Source organism: Corvus cornix, chromosome 14 (genome assembly GCF_000738735.6).
Source record: "Corvus cornix cornix isolate S_Up_H32 chromosome 14, ASM73873v5, whole genome shotgun sequence".
Taxonomy (NCBI): Eukaryota; Metazoa; Chordata; class Aves; order Passeriformes; family Corvidae; genus Corvus; species Corvus cornix.
The window spans coordinates 6,787,787-6,808,430 of record NC_046344.1 but is presented as its reverse complement, the minus strand read 5'-3'; the positions used below and the strand labels follow the sequence as shown (position 1 = coordinate 6,808,430).

The 20,644-nt window shown below is 60.7% G+C and overlaps 2 protein-coding genes and 1 long non-coding RNA gene across 6 annotated transcripts in view; all 3 read left to right on the top strand.

Annotated features, from left to right (window-relative positions):
• Nucleotides 1-5,576, top strand: part of TOM1L2 (target of myb1 like 2 membrane trafficking protein) — a 57,239-nt gene extending 51,663 nt beyond the window's left edge. For all 4 annotated transcript variants that reach the window (XM_010392322.4, XM_019281651.3, XM_010392320.4 and 1 more), the window contains one exon: nucleotides 227-5,576. In XM_010392322.4, the coding sequence (XP_010390624.1) occupies nucleotides 227-375 (149 nt within the window). In that variant the 3' untranslated portion in view covers nucleotides 376-5,576. The remainder of the gene's footprint in view (nucleotides 1-226) is intronic.
• A 413-nt stretch (nucleotides 5,577-5,989) lies between these two features.
• On the top strand, nucleotides 5,990-8,283 carry LOC120410782. The gene is made up of 2 exons (XR_005603115.1): nucleotides 5,990-6,451; nucleotides 6,808-8,283. It is a non-coding gene; the product is annotated as an uncharacterized LOC120410782 (long non-coding RNA).
• A 1,529-nt stretch (nucleotides 8,284-9,812) lies between these two features.
• SREBF1 (sterol regulatory element binding transcription factor 1) lies at nucleotides 9,813-20,386 on the top strand. Its single transcript, XM_039559984.1, has 19 exons — nucleotides 9,813-10,107; nucleotides 13,422-13,811; nucleotides 13,957-14,126; nucleotides 14,198-14,338; nucleotides 14,417-14,635; nucleotides 14,723-14,837; nucleotides 14,920-15,131; nucleotides 15,583-15,787; nucleotides 16,206-16,390; nucleotides 16,478-16,739; nucleotides 16,845-17,011; nucleotides 17,095-17,263; nucleotides 17,342-17,450; nucleotides 17,523-17,632; nucleotides 17,724-17,856; nucleotides 18,029-18,191; nucleotides 18,430-18,615; nucleotides 18,694-18,805; nucleotides 19,363-20,386. Exons 1-19 carry the CDS (start codon nucleotides 10,002-10,004, stop codon nucleotides 19,584-19,586), a joined length of 3,378 nt encoding a protein of 1,125 aa, XP_039415918.1. The 5' UTR covers nucleotides 9,813-10,001; the 3' UTR covers nucleotides 19,587-20,386.
• Nucleotides 20,387-20,644: the final 258 nt, after the last annotated feature.

The window sequence follows — 20,644 nt, the reverse complement described above, 5'->3', positions numbered from 1 at the left end:
CGGTGGCATAGTGTGGGTTTGATTCCAGCTGCTGCCTGAGCTCGGGTGTCTCCAAGGACAGCTGTACCCTTTCCCGAGGAAGTCATGCTGTACCAGTATTTGTGCCTGCAAACACAGCCCGACAGGATGCCAGGCCCTGGAATTTCCGCCCCTGCCAGCCTCTGTCCCTGGGGCCAAACCCACGGCCCCAATTCTTACCTGTCTTCCTTCTGTTTTTGCATTGCAGAGTTTGACAAATTTTTAGAAGAGCGAGCCAAAGCGGCGGAGATGGTTCCCAATCTGCCATCCCCTCCCCTGGAAGCCCCCACCCCTCCGACAAATCCTTCCAGCAGGAAAAAGCAGGAGCGCTCGGAGGACGCCCTCTTTGCACTGTGAAGATGGCACGGAGCCACCCTCCCACCCCTGTGCTCCGCCAGAGAATATCTCCGTACGGCCACTTTGTCCTCCACAGTCCTTGGCTAACAACGACCCCCATCCCCCCCATTCCATAGTTTTGCTTCTCCCTCCCTCCCTCCCCAAACGATCCACCCCCACAAGCTGACTCTTTCTATTTAAATCCAACGCTATTCCTGCCAGACCACGATTCTCCAGCACTCGCTTAATCCCCTCCTTCCTGTCCCAGCTGCACAAAACCAGCTCTTGATGCTGAAAACCCCTTCAGAATGCACAAGTACGTCACACTGGGCTGAAACAAAAGCCCAGGAGGGAGAGAGCAGCCTTGCCCTTCAATTTATGTAGGGATCATCCTCTTCTGTAGGCAGGTCCTGCCAAGTAGACGGCTCTGTCAGTCAGCATGTAATTGACTGAGCTGGAATGTTCAGGAGGAGTGTGTCTTTATTTTTAGATAAAATGTTAATGTATTGGCTTTCGTGTTGGATTCGACAGCAAGGAACAACTGTTCCCCTTTCAACATGTGCTTCACAAGTTAAAATCCTTTACTCTCCCACTCACACATCTCCTGGTACCATATGGTGGTCGCTTTTCCCCACTTTCTGTGGCGTTTCATTTCTAAATCTCACAGGGTATTTTTTGCCTTGTGTTTTATCTGGGCTTGCTCTAATTTGAAGCAGTCTGTTGGCCATGTCCAGTAGCTCTGGCAGTTGATAAGGATGGAAAATGCTGGGCTAAATGGATGCTTTAACGATGGCACAGGAAGCACCTCGCTCTTTGAGAGACCATTGTCACACAGGAATTTCCCTGGTGTGTTTGCCTTTTAAACTAGCTTGGTTATTTTCTCCTTACCTTAGATTCCTTCTTCAGCGACTGTAGAGCTCTGCACTTGGTGTAAACATCCATGCAGATGGATGGGACTTGCTCATGGATTGGGTGTGAGCTGAGGTTCCTGGATTCCCTGCAATGCCTGGTAGAATAGACATGCTGGTTCTTGGGGGTAGGGATGAGGAAAAGAGGCAAACCTCAGAGGTTTGTATGGAACACTGAGGGAGATGGTTACCATGGAGGGATTAGCCGTGCCAGCCTGTGCTGGAGGTGAAACTCCTCATTTCCTTCTAGTTTTAGGCTGAAGAAAGTGTTGAAGTGATTGTGACCGTGCTATTTGTAATTTTTGGAACGTCCTTTGATCCCTCTGCCCTTCATTAACTCCTGGCTCCTATGGGGCTGCAGTCTCTGTGCAAACAAGCATATTCCCTTGCTTGCCAAAGGCATGGCCAGGATTCCTGCTCCTCTGGGGCTGCCAGAAGGGATTCCAGCATGTGTGCCTGCCTTGCTGGGCTGACAGGCAGAGCTGGAGCAGGCAGCTCCAGCCATCGCTGCATCCCCCAGCGTTTTCCTTGGGAGGAAGCCAGTGGCACAGGATGGCAGGATCAAAGAGAGAGCTGAGCAGTGCATGGCAGGAGAATCTCCCATCCTGACAGAGAGGCACTTTATCAGCTAAATGCCCGTGCAGGCAGCAGGCTCCAGCCCCTCTTCCTCAGGGTGTTCCTTGGTTTAGGCAATCTTCTTCTGACCTGACATGTCTGAGCTTCCCAGGATGCTGATATGTGTCAAGCTCTCTTGAAAGTTGTTCTAGGCCAAGTGATAGAAGCTTTTATCTGAGCACAGCATTTTACCAGCCCATACCATACTCTCTGAGGACCACCCCCTTTGGGACATCGTGACACACAAAGCCTATTACCCAATGCCTGATTGCACCACTGATGGACTTTGACAGCAGACACATTAATCTTTGAAGGGAAACGTTGTTTGGTGCAGGATTTCCAGGCTGTCCCAGGTCAGGTTTCACTCTGTGCCCTCCCTGCTCATCATCTCCTCTGTCCTGCCCTGCCTGCAGCCTCTTCCAGGATCCCTCCATATGTAGCTGGGCCCAGGCAAGGCTGTCCTGCCACGCCTCTGCACTGATGTGACACCTCATCACTGCTCTGTGTAGCACAGTTTACAAGTGGACAGGGAAAACCATGTTAAGGATGGAGATAACTTGGGGATCAAGCTTTTCTCCCCACTTGCTGGCCCTCTGTCCAGTTGAAGCCCTTCTGTGTGGGTCTGCAGAGGCTTTTTCCCATTCCATCTTCTCCATGGCTAATGGAACCTGCCAGGACAGTCTGCCTTGGCTGCATTGCACTCCTGCTCTCACCCTCTGCCCTCACTGCTCAACATAAGATGAGCCTAATGCTCAGGGATTGGCACTGCCAGCTTGCTGCAACACATCACATGTGGCCACCAGCTCCCTGAAACCTGAGGAAACTTCTGTGGCGACACTGATTTGATTTCAGACGGCATCTGGTGATCGCCTGAGCAGTCTCACCAGCACAGAATGAATTGCTGGTATTCCTGTCAAGGCAGAAAGCTCTGTGGGTGTTTTAAGTGTGTATTTTCTCTTCTAAATCCTTGAAACACATTGACCCTGTAAATGGCTACATCAGGTGATTCTAAGCATGTTAATCCAGCTTCCCTGCCAAGCCGGAGGAGATAATCGCATTGCTCAGGCATGGGGACGCTGTCAGATGGTGCAGATTGGCACGGATGTCACTGTCACCGAGCCCTCGCAGCGTCCCACTGCTGCAGCTGTGCTGGCCCTTCATCCCCCACCCCTCAGCCAAAAGGTGCTGGGGGAGTGTGCTTTTAATGCTTATTTCTGTCACACTAAACCTGTCCTAGGACCTCCAAGGAGTTGCTTTAGGTAGAATCTGTTCACTTTCTGGAAGATTCTGCAGAGCTGTCTGTCAGTGATTGCTCTCTCCAGCTGGGAGGAAAAGAGATGGCATGAGAAGGCTGGAGCTGGGAGAAAATACAGGGTGTGTATTGGCAGAGCTCAAGGGGCTCTTTTGGTGTGTGCAGCCCCAGGAAACCCATGGTCCCTGCTGACACTCTACATTATCCTCTGGAAAGCCATGGCACTGCTTGCAGGGGGTGGCAGGTGGCACTGGGACAAGTGGTGGCTTTGCTGGAAGTAGGGCAGCTCCCAGGAGATGCCTTCCTTGGGAGGAAACGTCCTTTTGGAAGGACCTGGGATGGATCTGGAGCCCAAATCCACCACACTTGGCTCTCAGGGCTGGAAGCACCAAAAGGAACAGAGTGTGTGGCAGAACAGGTGGTTTAGCCCAAACCTTCTTTAACAAATACGAGAGCTACGCTAGAGCTTCCCAAATGTCCTGTATCAGGATCTCTCATCTTCCCTGTCCTCTTGTGGTCTGCAGAAAACCGGAGTGGTGGAAACTGTCTGAGGGAAAGGGAAGGGGTTTTTCACTTCAGGAGACCGACTTCTCGGTTTATCCTTCCTCCGCTTTCACTCTTAAGTGCTTCCTCTGTGCAAGTGGGCAGAGGACTCGCGTGGCTCCAACGCTTGCAAGAACAGGGATGGAGCCGCAGCCTGATCCACTTTCCATAAGAAATAACATCCCAGTGCTTTCTAGGCATATTAGGAATCACAGCTTGACACTCAATGACACTAAATTATTCTTGGGGTCCTTTGTAAGTTCTAATCGTTCCCTATTCTAGGTTAAAATATTTATTTTGTCTATATATTTTCTTTCCAGTGTGTTTTTTTAACCTCTTCTGTTAACTCTTCATGTGCTGAGATGTAAGGATTCAACAGTTTCTATTTAAATATATCCTCTGGGTTCTGTTTTTTTTAATTGTCGTGTGTGGATTTCAGCTGCATCTTCAGCAGGTGTAATAGATAAAAATGTGCTGTACAGACATTTAGGGTGTTTAGGATGTAGGCAAGGCTCATAGGAGAACTGCTCATAGAAACGTAGCACGGTGTCTCTTAAAGGGAACAGCGTAAGTGCTGAGACTGGTCCATACTGGGACCCTCACGTAGCCTCCAACATACCTTTTCCCTTCTGATTATCACAGCCTCCATCTCTGGGATGTGCTGATCAACCCAGCTCTGCCATCCCCAGGGCTGGTCTTCCACCTCTAAGCTGAAGGATTTTTAGTGAGGTTCTATTTGTTTGACTTCATTCAGCATTTTTTGATTGGCTATTTCCACTTTGAAATGGAGGACTGGGAGCTGGCTGTGGTGGCGAGATGTTTCCCTCCAGTGGTGGAAGAACAGATCCGGGCTGTGGTTTCAGGCCCAGGGCAGGGGTGATGGTCCCTCTGTGCAGGAGCTCCGCAGCCTGGCCAGCACAGCCTGTCCCTGCTCCTCTGTTCCCTGCTCTCCTGATGTCACCTACAGGGACAGGATGTGCAGCCCAGGAGAGCAAACAAGATGGGTTTCCAACACTCTGTTTCATCCAATGAGTTGTTGAGTCTCCTGCAGCTGCTGGGAGCCCTGGAGTGGGAACTGCTTGTGCTATCTCCATCCCCGTCCATCCCCATCCAGCTCCGTCATTGTTTACCTCCTCAGGGCTGACCACAAGCCTTGTGGAGCCTCCCCTGGAAAAACACAGCTCGGAACAGTTATTTTTATGGAAATAATGAAGCAGTGAGTGGATTTAGAGCTGTGTTGGAGGTAACCCTTCTGCTGCTATGGGCTGTGGAGACGAGGTGCCCACACAGCACCTTCCACCCGTCCACCCCAAACCGCAGCTTCTGGAGCAGGCTGTGCCTGCCTGCTCCAGCCCCAGGTTCCCCACACCTCCTCACCTGGAGAGAGGTGAGGCTGTGTATCACCAAGAGCCAGCTGGCCTTGGGCAATGCCGAGCTCTGGTGCTGGTTCTCTTTAGCCTGTGACAAACTCACTACTCTGAAATTCCCACCCTGCTCCGTGTTTTTATGAGTATGAGCTCCTCATTCCCTACATGTTCCCATGAGCTGTTGTTAACCCTACAAATGTAACCTGTGTAATAGCTTCTCTGTATATTACAGCTGTAGGCTTTCCAGATAAAGGTGGATAATATTTATTTACTGAAGATACTGGATATTTTTTTGTTTGGGAATGGGGTAGGGGGAGAAAAGGGACATAACTGTTTAAAGAGATCGACTATGTAAAGAGAAACAAAATACACGAAAAGCAGAGAAACCCAACACTAAAACATCACTGTATTCAAGTAGAAAGTGTTTCTGTTAAGGACAAGACAACTGTATTAATCTGCCATTGTTTAACTTGCTCCAGAAATCATCTCCTTGGTTCCTGCATGTGAGATATTCCAATAAATACACTATTAGTGTGAGCTGGGAGTGCTATCGTCTCTCTCTCAGCTGGGGACTCGCTTGGCTTGACTGCCTGGCCTGAGCACAGGGAATGAGGGAGCACGGGGGACACGTGTGGCCCTTGGGTGCCCAACAGATGACAAAATTTGGAGTCCCTGGTGTCCTCTGGGTGACAGAACCTGGGCATTCCCTCTGGGAGAAGGCTTGTCCCCAGCAGTTTCTCGTTGTGTCTTTGCGTGGCTTGTGCTGTGCTCGGTGCTGTGTTGCCTGTGCTGCTAAATTCGTGTCCCATTAAATTTTGGCACCTCTTTTGACACTGACATCAGGCAGACACACGGGTGACAACCTGGGTGCTCAGTGAGACACCTGCCCACCTGGCAGGGCTTAACTGATAGTTCTTGGAGGGCAACTGTGGTGACCTAGAAAGTGGTGGGTGATGTTCCCAGCCCATCCAAGGGCCACTTTCCTGACTCATCAGCCAGGAATTTGTTCCAACATCTCCATTATGATGGTGGGTTTGATGGGCAGAGAAGGAAGAGCACCAGCTTAGGAACCCCGGAGAAGTGGCACTGGCCAAACTGAACTTATTTGGCAGAATGGTGCCCTCCATCCTGCCCATGGAGAGCCATGCTGATGGTTTAAAGCTGGGGAAGGGGGGTGTGGAATAGCTGGAAAGATGGGTTCCCCTCCCTGTAGCCATATACTAGCATTAAACAGCCCTGCCCCAGCTTGTTTACCCCGTGCTGATCATGTGCCTGGCTCGATGTCAGATACATTCAGGGAGGTTCCTGGCCTGGATCTGTTCTGCTGGGAAAGGTGTGGAGCTGCTGCTACCCTGACAGGGCAGAATCACACAAAAAGCACTGGGTCAGAAATGTCCAGCGCTGTGCCAGAGGTCTGTGGTAACAGAGGCTGTGGGAGCAGGGACTGTGGGAGTGGGGGCTGTGGGAGCAGGGACTGTGGGAGTGGGGGATGTGGGAGTGGGGGCTGTGGGAGTGGGGGATGTGGGAGCAGGGACTGTGGGAGCAGGGACTGTGGGAGTGGGGGCTGTGGAGCAGGGACTGTGGGAGTGGGGGATGTGGGAGCAGGGGCTGTGGGAGCAGGGACTGTGGGAGTGGGGGCTGTGGGAGCAAGGGGCTGCTGGAGCAGGGGGCTGCTCCTTCCAGGAGCTTCACCGCATTGTCCTCCGCAGCCTCACGGTTACACTCATGAGGGAAAGATCCCTCTAACCCCAAATTCTGCCTCCAACAGGGGCCAGAGTGAGTGCAAAGGGAAGAGTGTAATAGCAGGACAAGCATATAGGGACTTGTTTTTCCCATTGGTGCCTCTCCAGCTGCTGGTGATCCAACTTCCCAAACTGAGCATGGCTTCCCCAGATTTGTGAACCCTGCTGGTCTTCTCTTCTCCAAGCCTGCTCCCACAGCGACCGTGCAAACTCCCAGCATGGGCTGGGGGCTTCCACACATCACTGCCCTCCACCGTGGGCTGCCAAGCCCAGACACAGAGCATGACACGGAGCCCCATATGGGCAAAGCCTCGGGCAGGCTGTGTGTCACTGCTTTCTGGAATGGGCAGCAAATGGGAAATGACCACAGGGGCGTTTACCTTTTCCCATTTCACCTGAGGGTAAATAAACCCGGACCAGGGGCTGCACTGGAGTGCCACCAAACCTGTCTGCATCTCCCCAAGCTGTGGCTCAGGAAGGGACAGTTGGCAAAGCCAAGTTACAGGCAGTGAAGGAGAGAAGAGGCTTTTGAATCTGTTTGCGACACAAATTAATGATTAACGCCGCGCTCTGCCAGAACAAAACAACCTCCGGGGCAGGCAGGATGCCAAAGGCTGGGCACGGAGCATGGCACGCTGCTTCCAGCGCAGGGCTAAGGTGTGCTGGCAGGTGGGAAACACCCGGGGTCTAAGTTTGGGAGAGCCCAGCTGGCTGAGCGAGGGGGCAGCAAGATGAGGAATGCTCCGTTCAGGCACAGCACGTCCCGGAGCTGCGGCTGCCTCCGGTGCCGCTCGGGGAGATGCTCCAGCGCCTGAGCCCCGCGGAGCCGCACCAGCCCGCCCGGCCGGCTCGGCGGCCAGAGCCCAGCCATCCCGGGGCCGGTTTGTTTTCTGTCTCATCCTGCGGTTTCCTCCCAGCCTGCGCTCAGGAAAACGTCTCAGCGACTCCGGAGCGACCACGTGGCCCGTCCGCCATCCCCGCAGGACTGACATGATGTAATCGCGGGCCCCGAGCCGTGATGTAGAATCACTCCACTCAGGGCCGCCGCGCTTATTGGCTGCGTGGCCCTGGTCCTACGGGCGGGGTTTCCGTACTCCGCAACCCAGCGCACCCCGAGGAGCCCCACCCCTCGTGGAATCCATCGCCCCCAAACCCGGCCCACGGAGTCTCCGCGCTGCTTCGTCCTTCCCCAGTGCACGGAGGATGCTGCTGTTTGCTGGGGTGTCCCCCCGACCCCGGAGCAGGGGAAGCACCACGTGTGGGCTCCCGGCGTCCTCGGACCCTGTGGATCGGGATCGGGGAAGGGCCCTGGCAAAATCCAGCTTTGCACACAGCTCGTGCAAAGATTAAGCTGTGTTTGCATGTATTATTTCCCCCCTCCATGTTTGTATGCGATTTTCCCCCTCTGTGTTTATGTGGTTTTGTTCCTCTATATCCCTCAGGGAGAGCTGTGCCCCGGGTCTTGCAGGGGTTATTAAAGGTCTGTGACCCCCATGCTTGCACGAGGCTGCTCTAAATCCATGGGGGCCACATCACATCCATCTCCCCAGCCCTGGAAACTTGCCCTCTCCTCCTGCAGCACATGGACTGCACCAGGGAAACGGAAACCGCACCACCACAGAGCCTGCCTTCTCCCCAGTGACTCCAATAAAAATGGGAGGGAAGCACATTGTTCCCTGCATGTCCCATGGCAGGTCATGGATCTCCCGAGGGTTTTCCCTCAGTGATGTTTGCTGTGGGTGAGGGATGTCCAAGCAGCTGATGGCGCCCCATGTGTGGGTGACGCTGCCCCAGCTGCTGGCGCAGAGCTGAGCCAGGATTCCATGGGCTTGTCCCCAGCTCGGGCACAGGCCAATGTCCCCGGATTGAGGAGGCTGGAGTGGGGGTGAGGGTGCAGAGGGGACCAGCAGGGCTCTGCACCCCCAGCTCTGCTGCCACCACGTGCACACACAGGGTGCTCATTGTGGTCCCCAATGAGCCCTGGGGTGCTCCGTGCCACACACTGCAGAGGGGTGCCTGCTGTGCTGCCACATGGGAGCCAGTAAGGCTGAAGGGAAGTTTCTAAGGTGCAGCCAGGTTTAATGAATTCCCAGGTAGCCTCAGATTGTGCTTGGTGACACAGAAGAGGAGAGGGCAAACTTCCAGAGAGCTGATATTGCAGCACATTTTCTTGTCCTAAATGAATCCCAGCAGCAGGACAGACCATGGCGCTCTGCAGGGCACAGGGCATGGCATTGTCCTGGCATGAGGCTCCCACACTGAGACCCACCACACTTGGGCAGCAGCCACAGCACTGATCCCAATGGCACCAGCGTTTTTCCTGGATCCCACAACCCTCAGGAGGGTGCATGGGCTCAGCTGAGGCTCACAAGGCAGCATTGGTGTGTCCCTAACCAGGGGGGTGAGAGCTTCTCCCACCGTGGGCCATGCCATGGGCAGGCAGGACAGGTGAGATGTGCTCTTAGCCCTGGAGCTGGGACATGGAAGGCACAGGGCCCTTGAGAGGGCTGGTTCAGTGGCCCAACCTCGCGCCCAGCACGTGGCCTCCACGAGGTGCAGAGGCTTCTGCAGCCACGGCCACCATCTCCTGCCCATGCTGGCCCTCCCACCTGCTGCCTGTGTGCCCTGTCTGGGACTGAGGGGGTCAATGCCCGGCCCAGGTGCTTAGAGCCCAGCCCAGGGATTTGGTGCCTGTCCCCAGGAGTGAATGATGTCCCCAGGGCTCAGTGACACGCGAAGAGATCGATGACTTTTCCCGGGCTCAGTGTCTGTTCCCAGGGCTCGGTGCCCATCCGCAGGGGTCGTGACATCCCCAGGGGTCGGTGACATCCCCAGAGGACGGTGTCCTGCTCAGGGGTTGCAGTCTGCTCTACTCCCTGCTCAGCTCCTGGTGCACCAGCTCCCCGCCCGGTGCCGCGGGGTCCCTGGCCGGTGCCGCGGGTCCCTGCTCGGTGCCGCCGGGGTCCCGGTGCGGCGGGGCGGCGCGGGGAGGCGGGGCGGGGCGGGACGCGGCGGCGGACCCGCCTCCATCCATCCCCCCCGCCCTCCTCTCCCGGTGGCAGCTCTGGGCACGGTTCGCGGGAGCAACTTGGCGGCTCGTCCCCGTGGTGTCTGTGCCCGGGCCAGCGCGGCCATGGCGGGCAGGCGGTCCCGTCGCCCCTAGAGCCGCCCGAGCCACCGGAGCCACCGAGAGCCACCGGGAGCCACCAGAGCCGCCGGAATGAGCTCTCTCGCCTTCGACGACGCGGCCCTGGAGGGGCTGGCACCGTCCCTCGGCCTCTCCGGGGCCAGCGACATCGACACGGCCTTGCTCAGCGACATCGACGGTGGGTCCCGGCGGGGACGGGATGGGGCATGGCCGGGGCTTGGGGCATGGCCGGAACAGGGCTGGGGGAGTAACCGGGGCTCGGTGCACGGCGGGCTCTGGGCTCGGTGCAGTCCTGGGGCTCGGTACATGACCGGGACCGGGCTGTGGGAAAACCAGGCTCCGTGCATGGCCGGGGGCTGGGCACGGTGCGGTACCGGGTCTTGGTGCGTGGTCGGGACATGGCTGGGGGTATGACCGGGACTTGGGGCACAACCGGCTCCGGGGTAGGGCTGTAACCAGGCTCGGTGCACGGTCAGAACAGGGCTGGGGACATAACCGCATCTCGGTGCGTGGTCGGGACCGGGCTGGGGGTATAACCGGGGCTCGGTGAATGGGCGGGCGCGCTCGGTGCGTGGCCGTGGCCGGGGAGTCCAGGCTCGGTGCACGGTCAGGGAACTTGGTACCGGGACATGGCCGGGGCAGTGGGATCGGTGCACAACCAGGACTCGGTGCTGGCCGGCGGACCGGGCTTGGTGCCGGGCCCGGCGTGGGGAGGGGGACACGGGGCTGCTGGAGCGCGGAGTCGGTGCAGAACCGCGCTGGCTCCGTTACCGGGGGCCGGTCCATAGCGGGGGGCTCGGAGTGGGGGAACACAGGACACCGGGACCCCCGGGCTGGAGGTGCCGATACCGGGACAGCCCCGACGATCCCCCCCCGTTCCCGGTCACAGCATCGTGTCGCCGGTAGCCCCGCCCCTCCGTGACGTCACCGGCGGGGTTACTCTCGGTCATTCCCTCCAGGACGCCTGGGTTCTCCCAACCCATGCAACCGGCATGTGGTGAGATGGGGCGGCTCTGCTCCAGCCCCGGGGCTGCCTCCCGCCAACACCCACCTGCCCACCGGTCTGGGGGTCCCTGGGATGGGAATGCTTCAAGGGGATCCATTCCCGGAGGGAACCCACTTCCCAAAGGGACACATTCCTCAAGGGGACCCACTTCCCACCACCATAGCACCACGTGCGCCGAGTTCAGCGTTTCCACAAAATTGGGGAGTCAAAACTGGGGAAGCAAAAAATTGGGGATCCCAAAAAAACGGAGATTCCAAAAAACTGGGGATCCCAGCCCTCGGCAAGCCCCGCACCCGCCTTGCCACATGCTCCACCAGCTCTGCTGGTCCACGCCATCCGGCACAGCCGGTGGAACACGCGGCAAGGTGGGAGCAGGACTTGAACCTTCCAACAGCTGCCCCACTGTGTGGTCCGTGGTGGTCTCTCCTCTGAGATCTGGGGTGGAGATGGCATCCCAGGTCTGCAGGTTCATCCCAGTGGTGATTGGGGTGGATCAAAGCAGATCCAGGTGCCACCTGCTTTTCTTGGCGAGGTTTTGGCGTGGGCAGGGAAGCAGGAGCTGTGCCAGGGCTGAGTGGTGCCGTATGGGATGAGGTTTTCCCACTGTGGGGTTTTGCCATGCTCCTTTGTATCACAGCCAGCCAGGCCACCTCGTACCCCACAGTTGCCCAAAGTGGGTTTGTCACTGGTCCCCAGTTGGCCACGGGTTGTCCCTCATGCCTGTGCCAACCCTAGGGTGATGTGGGAAGTGTGCCCAGGGATGTGGGTGCCCTGAGCCTGCTGGGACCTGCCAGGACCCACAGACGTGTGTCTCTGCCCCACAGGGTCCCATAGGGGGGGTGGAGGTGGCACTGGTGGGTGCCCATGTCCTGCTGATGGCATGGGTGGCAGCGGGTGCCACAGGATAGGAACACCTGGAAGGTGCCAGGAGGGTGGGACAGCCGTGCCCACCCCCAGTCTGGGCAACAGGAAGCGAGGGGGGGTACAGGAGGGAGCACCCCCTCTCTGCAACCCTAGACTTTGCTCTGGATCACGAGGGAGCCTTGGGGGGTGTGGTGTGTGTGTGTGTGTCTCTTGAGTGGAAGGGAGGGGGCTGGGAGGACACCCACCTGCACAGGGCAGGATGCCGGGGGCTGAATGGTTTTTTGGGTGTAACAGAGCTGTGTGCAGACCCCGATCGTTGCGGGGGGACTCCTGGGCAATGAGTGAGGGGGGTCACACGGGGCTGGGGGGCCCCGGGGGCGATGGGGCGCAGGCAAAGGGGTTAACGGGGTGTGACCCCGAGTAACCGCGGGCGGGTTGCGGCGGGTGCCCGCGAGTAACCCGGTGCCGGGCTCACCTTGGGCGCCGGGGGCTGTCCGGGGGCGGCCGGCGGGCGCGCAGGCGGCGATTGGCGGAGTCGCATCACCCATCGCCGGCCGCGCTCCAGCCCTGGCGCGGGCAGCGCGGGGAGGGCCCCGGGGAGGAGGCGAGAACATGGCTTTAAAATATCCCAGGGCCTCGTCGCTGCCCGGCACGGGGCTGAGCGGGGGCTGCAGCCTCCTCCTGGGGACCCTCCACTCCCACCTGCAGGGAGTGCGCCTTTAAAGGTACCCCCGCCTCGCCAGCCGCCTCCTCCTCGTCTGGCGGGGTCACCGTCCTGGTCCCTCTGGGAGTGCTGCACCCCATGGGGCAGGCGGTGTCCCGGGGCTGTGTGGCTCGGTGGGGACATCCCGGGGGTGTGTGCGTGGGGGGTGCCCTGGGGGTATCCCGGGGTCTGTGCGTGCAGGGGGGTGCGCTTGGGGGTACCGGAGTGCGGGGTATCCTGGGGTCTGTGTGTCCCCGGTGGGATGAACCTGGGGGTACTGGGATGGGGGCATTCCCTGCATGGGGGGAGCATCCCAGGACACCTCAGTGGAGAGACCCCGATGTGTCTGTGGGGGCACCCCAGGGCACTCAGGTCCCATTGAGTGGGATAGATCCCCTCTCAGGCTGTTTTAGCCCTGTGCTTGCCCAGCTGCCCCCCTGAGGGCTGTATTGATCAAACAGACCTGCCACTGGGGTCTGGCACGTCCCGGGGGTGCCACCCCACTGTCGCAGTACGAGCACCCCCTCCCCTTGATACAGGGGCTGATTTGGGGATTATCGGGTTCCCAGTACAGAGTAAATGAATGAATGAGCTGGCACAAGCCCCCCTCAACATCAGAGACAGGCTGAGGTGTGCCCTGCCATTCCCAGACCAGGCTGAAAACCACAGATTGCTGTTGGCCAAGCCCCGACACTCCCGTTTTGAGCGCTGTGCCTCAGTTTCCCCACTGGCAGGATGGCTGCGAGGCTGAGAGAAACGGGGCACAGCAGCTTCATGGGCTCTTGGGGAATTTTGCCCCTGGATTATGGGGATCTGCCCCCAAAATATTACACTGTGGGGAGGGCAGCACAGGGCCAGCCCAGGCCCACCTTGGGAGGTGCGGAGCAGCAGCTGACGGCTCGGGGGGTGTGTTTTACAGACATGCTGCAGCTGATCAACACGCCGGACAGTGACTTCTCGGGGCTATTTGACTCACCGTTCAGTGCCCCGGACAGCGCCGTGCCCTCGGGGCTCCCCTCCACGCCGGGCACCCTCAACACTTTCCTGGGTCCCAGCAAGCCGCCCCCCGCCGCCCCCAGCGGCAGCGCCTACGTGGGGTCTCCCGGGGTGGCCGCCTTTGCCCCGCAGCCCCCGGCCCCGCTCCTGCCGGCGCCATCGCTGGGTGTCAAGGAGGAGCCATCCGTGGTGCCCAGCAGCCAGCCCCAGCCCCAGCCCGGCGTCATGCTGGCCCCCAGCTTCGATCCTGCGTCCCCCAGCCCGTTCACTCCCCAGCCCTTGGTGGGCTACCAGAACCAGCACAGCTTCCCTGGTGAGGATTTGGGGGTGCAGGGCGGGATCGGGGCTCCAAGGATGGAGGTCTTGCTGGAGGGGGGACGTGTCCCTGCAGGATGGGGCTGTGCGGGGTGGGCTGGTGCCAGGGGCTCTTGTAACGCTGTCCTCTGCTCCATGCCCAGCTGTGCAGTCTGGGAGTGTGGGGCAGACCCTGCCCAGCCCCCTGCCCACCCCACAACCCAGCCAGCCCGTGACACTGCCCGGCCCCGTGCAGAGTGTGGCACCCCAGCAGCTCCTGGCCCCCGCCGCCCCCACCACCCAGTCTGTCTCGCCACAGATCCAGCCAGTGCCGGTAAGCCCAGGGCCAGGGGTGGGGGGTCCCGATGACCCCCACAGCTCCTCTGACCCCCCACTGCCCCTCAGGTTCTCCTGCAGCCCCATTTCATCAAGGCTGACTCCCTGCTGCTGACGGCCGTCAAGACAGACACCAGCAGCACCAAGACTTCCACCATTGCCTCCCTGGCCACCAGTGCCAGTGGCTCTGCCACCCCGCTCCAGGTGCCGGTAGGTCCCACCGCTGGAAGCTGCGGGGTGGGGGGGCTGCTTCAGGACCATCACTGACCCCACCCTGCACCCCCGCAGGCGCTGGTGAGCGGAGGGGCCATCCTGGCCACGGTGCCGCTGGTGGTGGATGCGGAGAAGCTGCCCATCAACCGGCTGGCGCCCAGCGGGAAGCCGGCGCTGGTGCAGAGCCGGGGCGAGAAGCGCACGGCCCACAACGCCATCGAGAAGCGCTACCGCTCCTCCATCAACGACAAGATCGTGGAGCTCAAGGACCTGGTGGTGGGCACTGAGGCCAAGGTGAGAGTGGGGGGTGGTGGGGGAGGGCCGGGCAATGAGGGGGGCTTTGCCCTGCATTTGGGCTCAACCGTCCCTGCCCACTGGCAGCTCAACAAGTCGGCGATCCTGAGGAAGGCCATCGAGTACATCCGCTTCCTGCAGCAGAGCAACCAGAAGCTGAAGCAGGAGAACCTCGCCCTGAAGATGGCCATGCAGAAGAACCGTGAGTGGAAGGGCAGCTCTTAGGGTGGGGGGGGCTCAGCTCCATGCCCCCAGCAGCCATCAGCTTATTCTGCTTCCTGCAGAGCCCGCGAACGCCCTGGGGACCCACTGCAGGCGGGGGGCCAAGGTGGAGGCCCCCATGGAGGTGGTGAAGGCAGAGGTGATGGAGATGCTCACGCCGCCGCCCTCAGACGTGGGCTCGCCATCCCACAGCAGCCCACTCTCGCTCAGTGGCGGCAGCAGCAACAGCAGCAGTGACTCAGAGCCTGACAGCCCCCTCTGTGACCATGGCAAGGTGAGGGAGGGCCCCGGGGGGATCTCCCTGCCCTGAGTGGGACAGGGGATCTGCTGCTTCATGTAGGAGGTGCCAAAGGCAAAGTGTACCAGATGGAGAAAGAGCTGAGAGCCCTGGTCTTGTTCTCTGAGGCTGCTCCTCACATGATTTGGGGCTGGGTGTGGAGGCAATTTTGTTCTACCCTAAAATGTGCTCTGTGCCCCATGTCTATACCCTGAAATCCGTGCCCCTGTATTCCAGCCTGTGTCTCATTCACCATGCTCTGTACCCCAAGCCCTATATCCCATTGCCTATATCCCATGCCGGTCCCCCATCACACCGATATTCCATGCTGTGTATCCCATGCTCTGGATGCCATGCCCTATATCCTGGGCCCTATATCCCATGTGTGTGCCTCACCACCCCATGTCCATGCCTGTGTCCTGAGCTCACAGCAGCTCTGCCCATGCAGGTGAAGCAGGAGCACCCTCCACCCTCGCCCAGCAGCCAGGGAATGCTGGACCGCTCCCGCATGGCCCTCTGCACCTTCGTCTTCCTTTGCCTCTCCTTCAACCCCCTGGCCTCCCTCCTCCGGGGTTCTGGCTCCCCAGCCCCTCTGGAGAGCCAGGACACTGCTGGTCCCGGCAGGAGCATCATGGCTGAGTCTGGCACTTTGGGTAAGCTCTGGTGTGGGGTGGGGGGCATTGGGATGGAGGTTGTTGGGATGGGTGTGGGATGGAGGCTGTCAGGGTGGGCATGGATTAGAGGCTGTTGTCAGGGTGCAGGATGTTGGGGTGGGTGTATGGTAGGAGCTACCTGGTTCAAGGCTGTTTGGGTCAGCACGAATTGAAGGCTGTTGGTATGGGGGGTGTCAGAGTGGTGGCCATCAGAGTGGAGGTGGTCATGGTGGACATGGAGTGAAGGTCATTAGCAGGGGGTGGGTCTGAGATGGGAGATGATTGGGGTGGGCATGGGGGAGAGGCCATTGGGTGGATGCTGCTGGGATGGGCACATATTGAAAGCCACTGGGATGGACACCCTGGGGTGGGCATGGGGCTGCATTGGCAGGGTGTTGCTGACCCCATCCCCGCACAGAGGAGCCATGGGGGTGGACGCAGTGGCTGTGGCCCACGCTGGCCTTCTGGGCACTGAACGTGGCGCTGGTGCTGGGCGCGGTGGTGCGGCTCTTCGTCTGCGGCGAGCCCGTCACTCGCCCCCACTCCGAGCCCTCCATCCTCTTCTGGCGGCACCGCCGGCAGGCCGACCTCGACCTCGACCGGGTATGTCCCACTGTGCATGATGTCCCCTGCCCCCCCTGCCCTGTCCCCTCACCCTGCCCGCACTGACCCTCTCTCTCCGGGGCGCAGGGAGACTTCGCGCAGGGGGCCCAGCACCTGCGGACGGCGCTTGGGGCGCTGGGGCGGCCGTTGCCGGCCTCTCACGGGGACCTGGCCTGCAGCCTGCTCTGGACACTCCTGCGCCACCTGCTCCAGCGCCTCTGGGTGGGTCGCTGGCTGGCCGCTCGTGCCGGAGGGCTGCGCCCGGACCCCCCGCCCCCTGCCCATGTCCGCCAGAGCGCCCGTGACGCTGCCATGGCTTATCACCGTCTGCACCAGCTCCACCTCGCCGGTACAGCTCCATGCCATGGGGACTGAGGGACGGGACCCCTGTGCCCCACGTGTCCCCACAACCCCCTGACCCCATGCCTGAGCCTCCTGTCCCCCATTCCCACAGGGAAGCAGGCTGGAGGGCATCTGCTGGCCATCAACCTGGCGCTGAGCGCCGTCAACCTGGCTGAGTGCGCCGGTGACGCCATCTCCGTGGCAGCGCTGGCCGAGATCTATGTGGCAGCTGCCCTGCGGATCAAGGCCAGCCTGCACCGCTGCTTCCACTTCCTGGCGGTGAGTGTGGGGTACTGGGGCGTCCCCTGTGTCCCCTGGGATTGGGGTCTCAGGTCCCCCCTGACCCCCTGCTTTCCCTGCAGCGCCCCTTCCTCTGCAGTGCCCGGCGCGTGGCCCTGTCCCATGGTGGGGCTGTGCCCCCTGCCATGCAGTGGCTCTGCCATCCCTTGGGCCACCGCTTCTTCGTTGATGGGGACTGGGCGGTCAAGGGTGTCCCCAGGGAGACCATCTACAGCTCCGCTGGCAACCCAGGTGATCCCAAGCCCCCAAACCCCCACATCGCCCATTTTGGGGTGTGGTGTACCCGCTGACCCCACCTCTGTGCCCCAGTGGACCCGCTGGCACAGGTGACCCAGCTGTTCCGTGAACACCTCCTGGAGAAGGCGCTGTGCTGTGTGGCCATCCCTGAGCCCGGCCGTCCCACTGCCCAGGGAGAGGGGTGAGTGCTGGGGTGGGCACCCTCTCCCCCTGCCTGGTGCAGAGCCAGCCACCTCACAGCCCCTCTCCACAGGCGGTTCTCCGACGCCCTCGAGTACCTCCAGCTGCTCAATGGCTGCTCAGATGTCAGTGGCACACCTGGCCCCGCACCCTCCATCACCTCCGGCTTGGCAGCTGTCACAGGTGAGGCTGGCGCATCCCCCATTGGGATCACTTCATGTGGGGGGCCATGGGAGTGGGAACACCCTGCTCCTGTGTCCCTCCCACCCCACAGGCACTGACCCCGTGTCCAAGTGGTGGGCATCCTTCATTGGCATCGTTATCCACTGGCTGCAGGGAGATGAGGAGGGGGCTGAGCGCCTCTACCCGCTGGTGGAGACCATGCCCCGGGCACTGCAGAGCTCTGAGTGAGTGCTGGGGACATTGGGGACAGGGGTGGAACCTCATTGCCTGCCTCCCCTCCCCCTTGGATTGGCACAGCCTCTCTGAACACACTTGGAGCACGTGGTGGGTGTTGAAGAAGGGCACAGCCATACCCAGTGAGGGGTCTGCAGTGACCATGTGTCCTCCACCTTGCAGGAAGCCCCTTGCCCGTGCTGCCCTGCACTCCTTCCGAGCTGTCCGCGCCTTGCTGAGCAAACAGGATGGGAGCCAGGCCACCCTGAGCCACTGTGAGAAGGCCAGCAGCTGCCTGCGGGAGAGCCTGGAGCTGGGCAGCCCCCCTAAGGGCACCATCGACAAGGTGAGCTGGGCTGGGGAGGCGCAAAGCGGCCGCAAGCCCCCAGCCGTGGCGGGAGGTGCCCCCGACCCTCGCGGGGGTGCATTGTAGTTGCATTGCATGTGTCAGACTGGGAGTGCAATGCCCCTGCCATGCAGCCCGGCGGGGGTCCCGCGCAGCAGCGCCTGCCCGCAGGGACCTCCTCGGCACCCCCGTCCGTCTGTCCGACCCCCTGCTCACCCCAATCCCCTTGTCCTTCCAGGCAGTCCAGCTCCTGCTCTGTGACCTGCTCCTGGTCACCCGCACCAACCTGTGGCAGCAGCAGATGGGGGCCAGCCAGCAGCGCAGCTGCCTCTACCAGGCATCCGCCCTGGAGCTCCGTGGCTTCCAGCAGGACCTCAGCAGCCTCCGGCGCCTGGCACAGACCCTGCGCCCCGCCATGCGCCGGGTGAGCCCCCCGACCTGCCACCTGCTGGGTCCCCTGGTGCCCTGCACTCGCCTGTGCTCACTGTCCCCCCCAATCCAGGTGTTCCTGCACGAAGCCACTGCCAGGCTGATGGCCCGGGCCAGCCCCACGCGCACCCACCAGCTGCTGGACCGCAGCCTGCGGAGGAGAGGGGTGCAGGGCAGCAAAACAGGTGGGCACGGGGTAGGAGATGGGGTGGGACACGTTGCTCCTCACCCACAGCACCCCATCAGCCGTGGGTGGTGGGATATGTGGTGGGACAGGGGTGGGACACGCCACTCTGCACCCACAGTACCCCTGCACGCTGGGTGGTGGGACATGGGGTGGGATACCTTTGTAACCACCTTGGAGGATGGGAAATAGGGCAGGCACCCTGCTCCACCACTACAGCAGTCCCCACAACTCCTGAGTGGTGGGACACAGAATGGGAAACCCCATCTGCACCCACAGCACCCTTGCAACCTTGGATGATGCGATACGGGGTGAGACATAGAGTGGGACACCCCTTTCCCACCTGCAGCACTCCAACACCACAGATGGTGGGTCATGGGGTGGGACACCCCACCTGCAGCACCCCAAGACCTGGGACATGTGAGCTCCCAGCTCACATGGTGGTGGCACCAGCTCCAGGGTGGGCGAATAACCCCATCCCCATGCTGAGCTCCCCAAGATTTATTCAGTGATGTCCACGGGCACCCTTGGTGCTGACCTTGGCTCTGTCCCCTGCAGCTGGCGAGCCAGAAAGCCACCCCACCCCACGGGAACACGCCGAGGCGCTGCTGCTGGCCTGCTGCTACCTCCCGCCCAGCTTCCTGGCAGGCCCGGGGCAGCGTGTGGGGATGCTGGCCGAGGCTGCCCGCACGCTGGACAAGCTGGGCGACCGCCGGACGCTGCACGACTGCCAGCAGATGATCATCAAGCTGGGCAGTGGCACCACCGTCACGTCGGGATAGGTGGGAAAGGGGCCACCAGCCCCCTGCCACCCCCTTGGGTGCGGGATGTGGGGCGGTAGGAGGCCGTGCCTCAGTTTCCCTGCAGGATGATGTTAGGGAGCGGTGTTGGAGGGGAAGGGATGGGTGCGGAGGGGTCGGGTGGTGCCTGATGTGGGCGCGGGGTGGAGGTCCCACGCCACACGTGGGGTACCCTGGGTGGGCTCCCCCCCCTCCACGGCCGTGTCCGTGTCCCCAGCCCGCGTGGGGGACGGGGCGTGGGGACCTCTAGTGACACTGTCACAGTATTGCAGGGCACCGGCACGCGCGGCAGCTGCCCCCGGTGCCACCGGAACCCCCCGGTGCCACCTGCATCCCCCGGTGCCACCTGTACCCCTCAGTGCACACGGTGGGGGCCCCTCCTGGGGTCTCTGCCCGGCCCCCCGTGGGTCCCACTGCTGCACGACCCCCTGGGTTTGGGGCTTGGTTTAGGCGGTTTGGCCCCATGGCAGTGGTGAAGTGCCCCCTCCCCGACCATGCCCATGGTAGCTAAGAGGGGTCCCCCACCCTATCGCCTCCCCCCAAGCACTGATCCCCCCCGTTAAGAGCTGCCACCACCCCGGAGCACGGACAGGCTTTGCGAGAAGGGATGGCAGGGTGGCACGGGGCTTCTGGGGGGCTGGTGGGTGCACCTCTGTCCTTGCTTCGCCCCCTCTTGTACATAGACCCCTCCCCTCGCCTCCCCCCATTCCCCCTTTCCCTTTTTAAACGGTATTTTCATAGCTGGAGAGTTTTGTACAGACAATTAAAGCTGATTATTTATACTGGTGTGTGCTGGATTGGAGGTGGACTGACACCAAAAGTGGGGGGCAAGGGACCCCCCACAGCTGTGGATGCCTTGTCCCCACAGGGCTACACGGGAGGGGGGGACAAAGGTGGCAGGGATGGGGGCACTGGGTGCTGAGGGACCCCATTCACCCCCTCTTCACCCCATGATGTCCCGGCGAGTGCTGTCTCCCTGTTCCCATACCCCATCCCCTCCAGCAAGACCTGTGGGGACAAAGGACCAGCCAGGGGCTGTC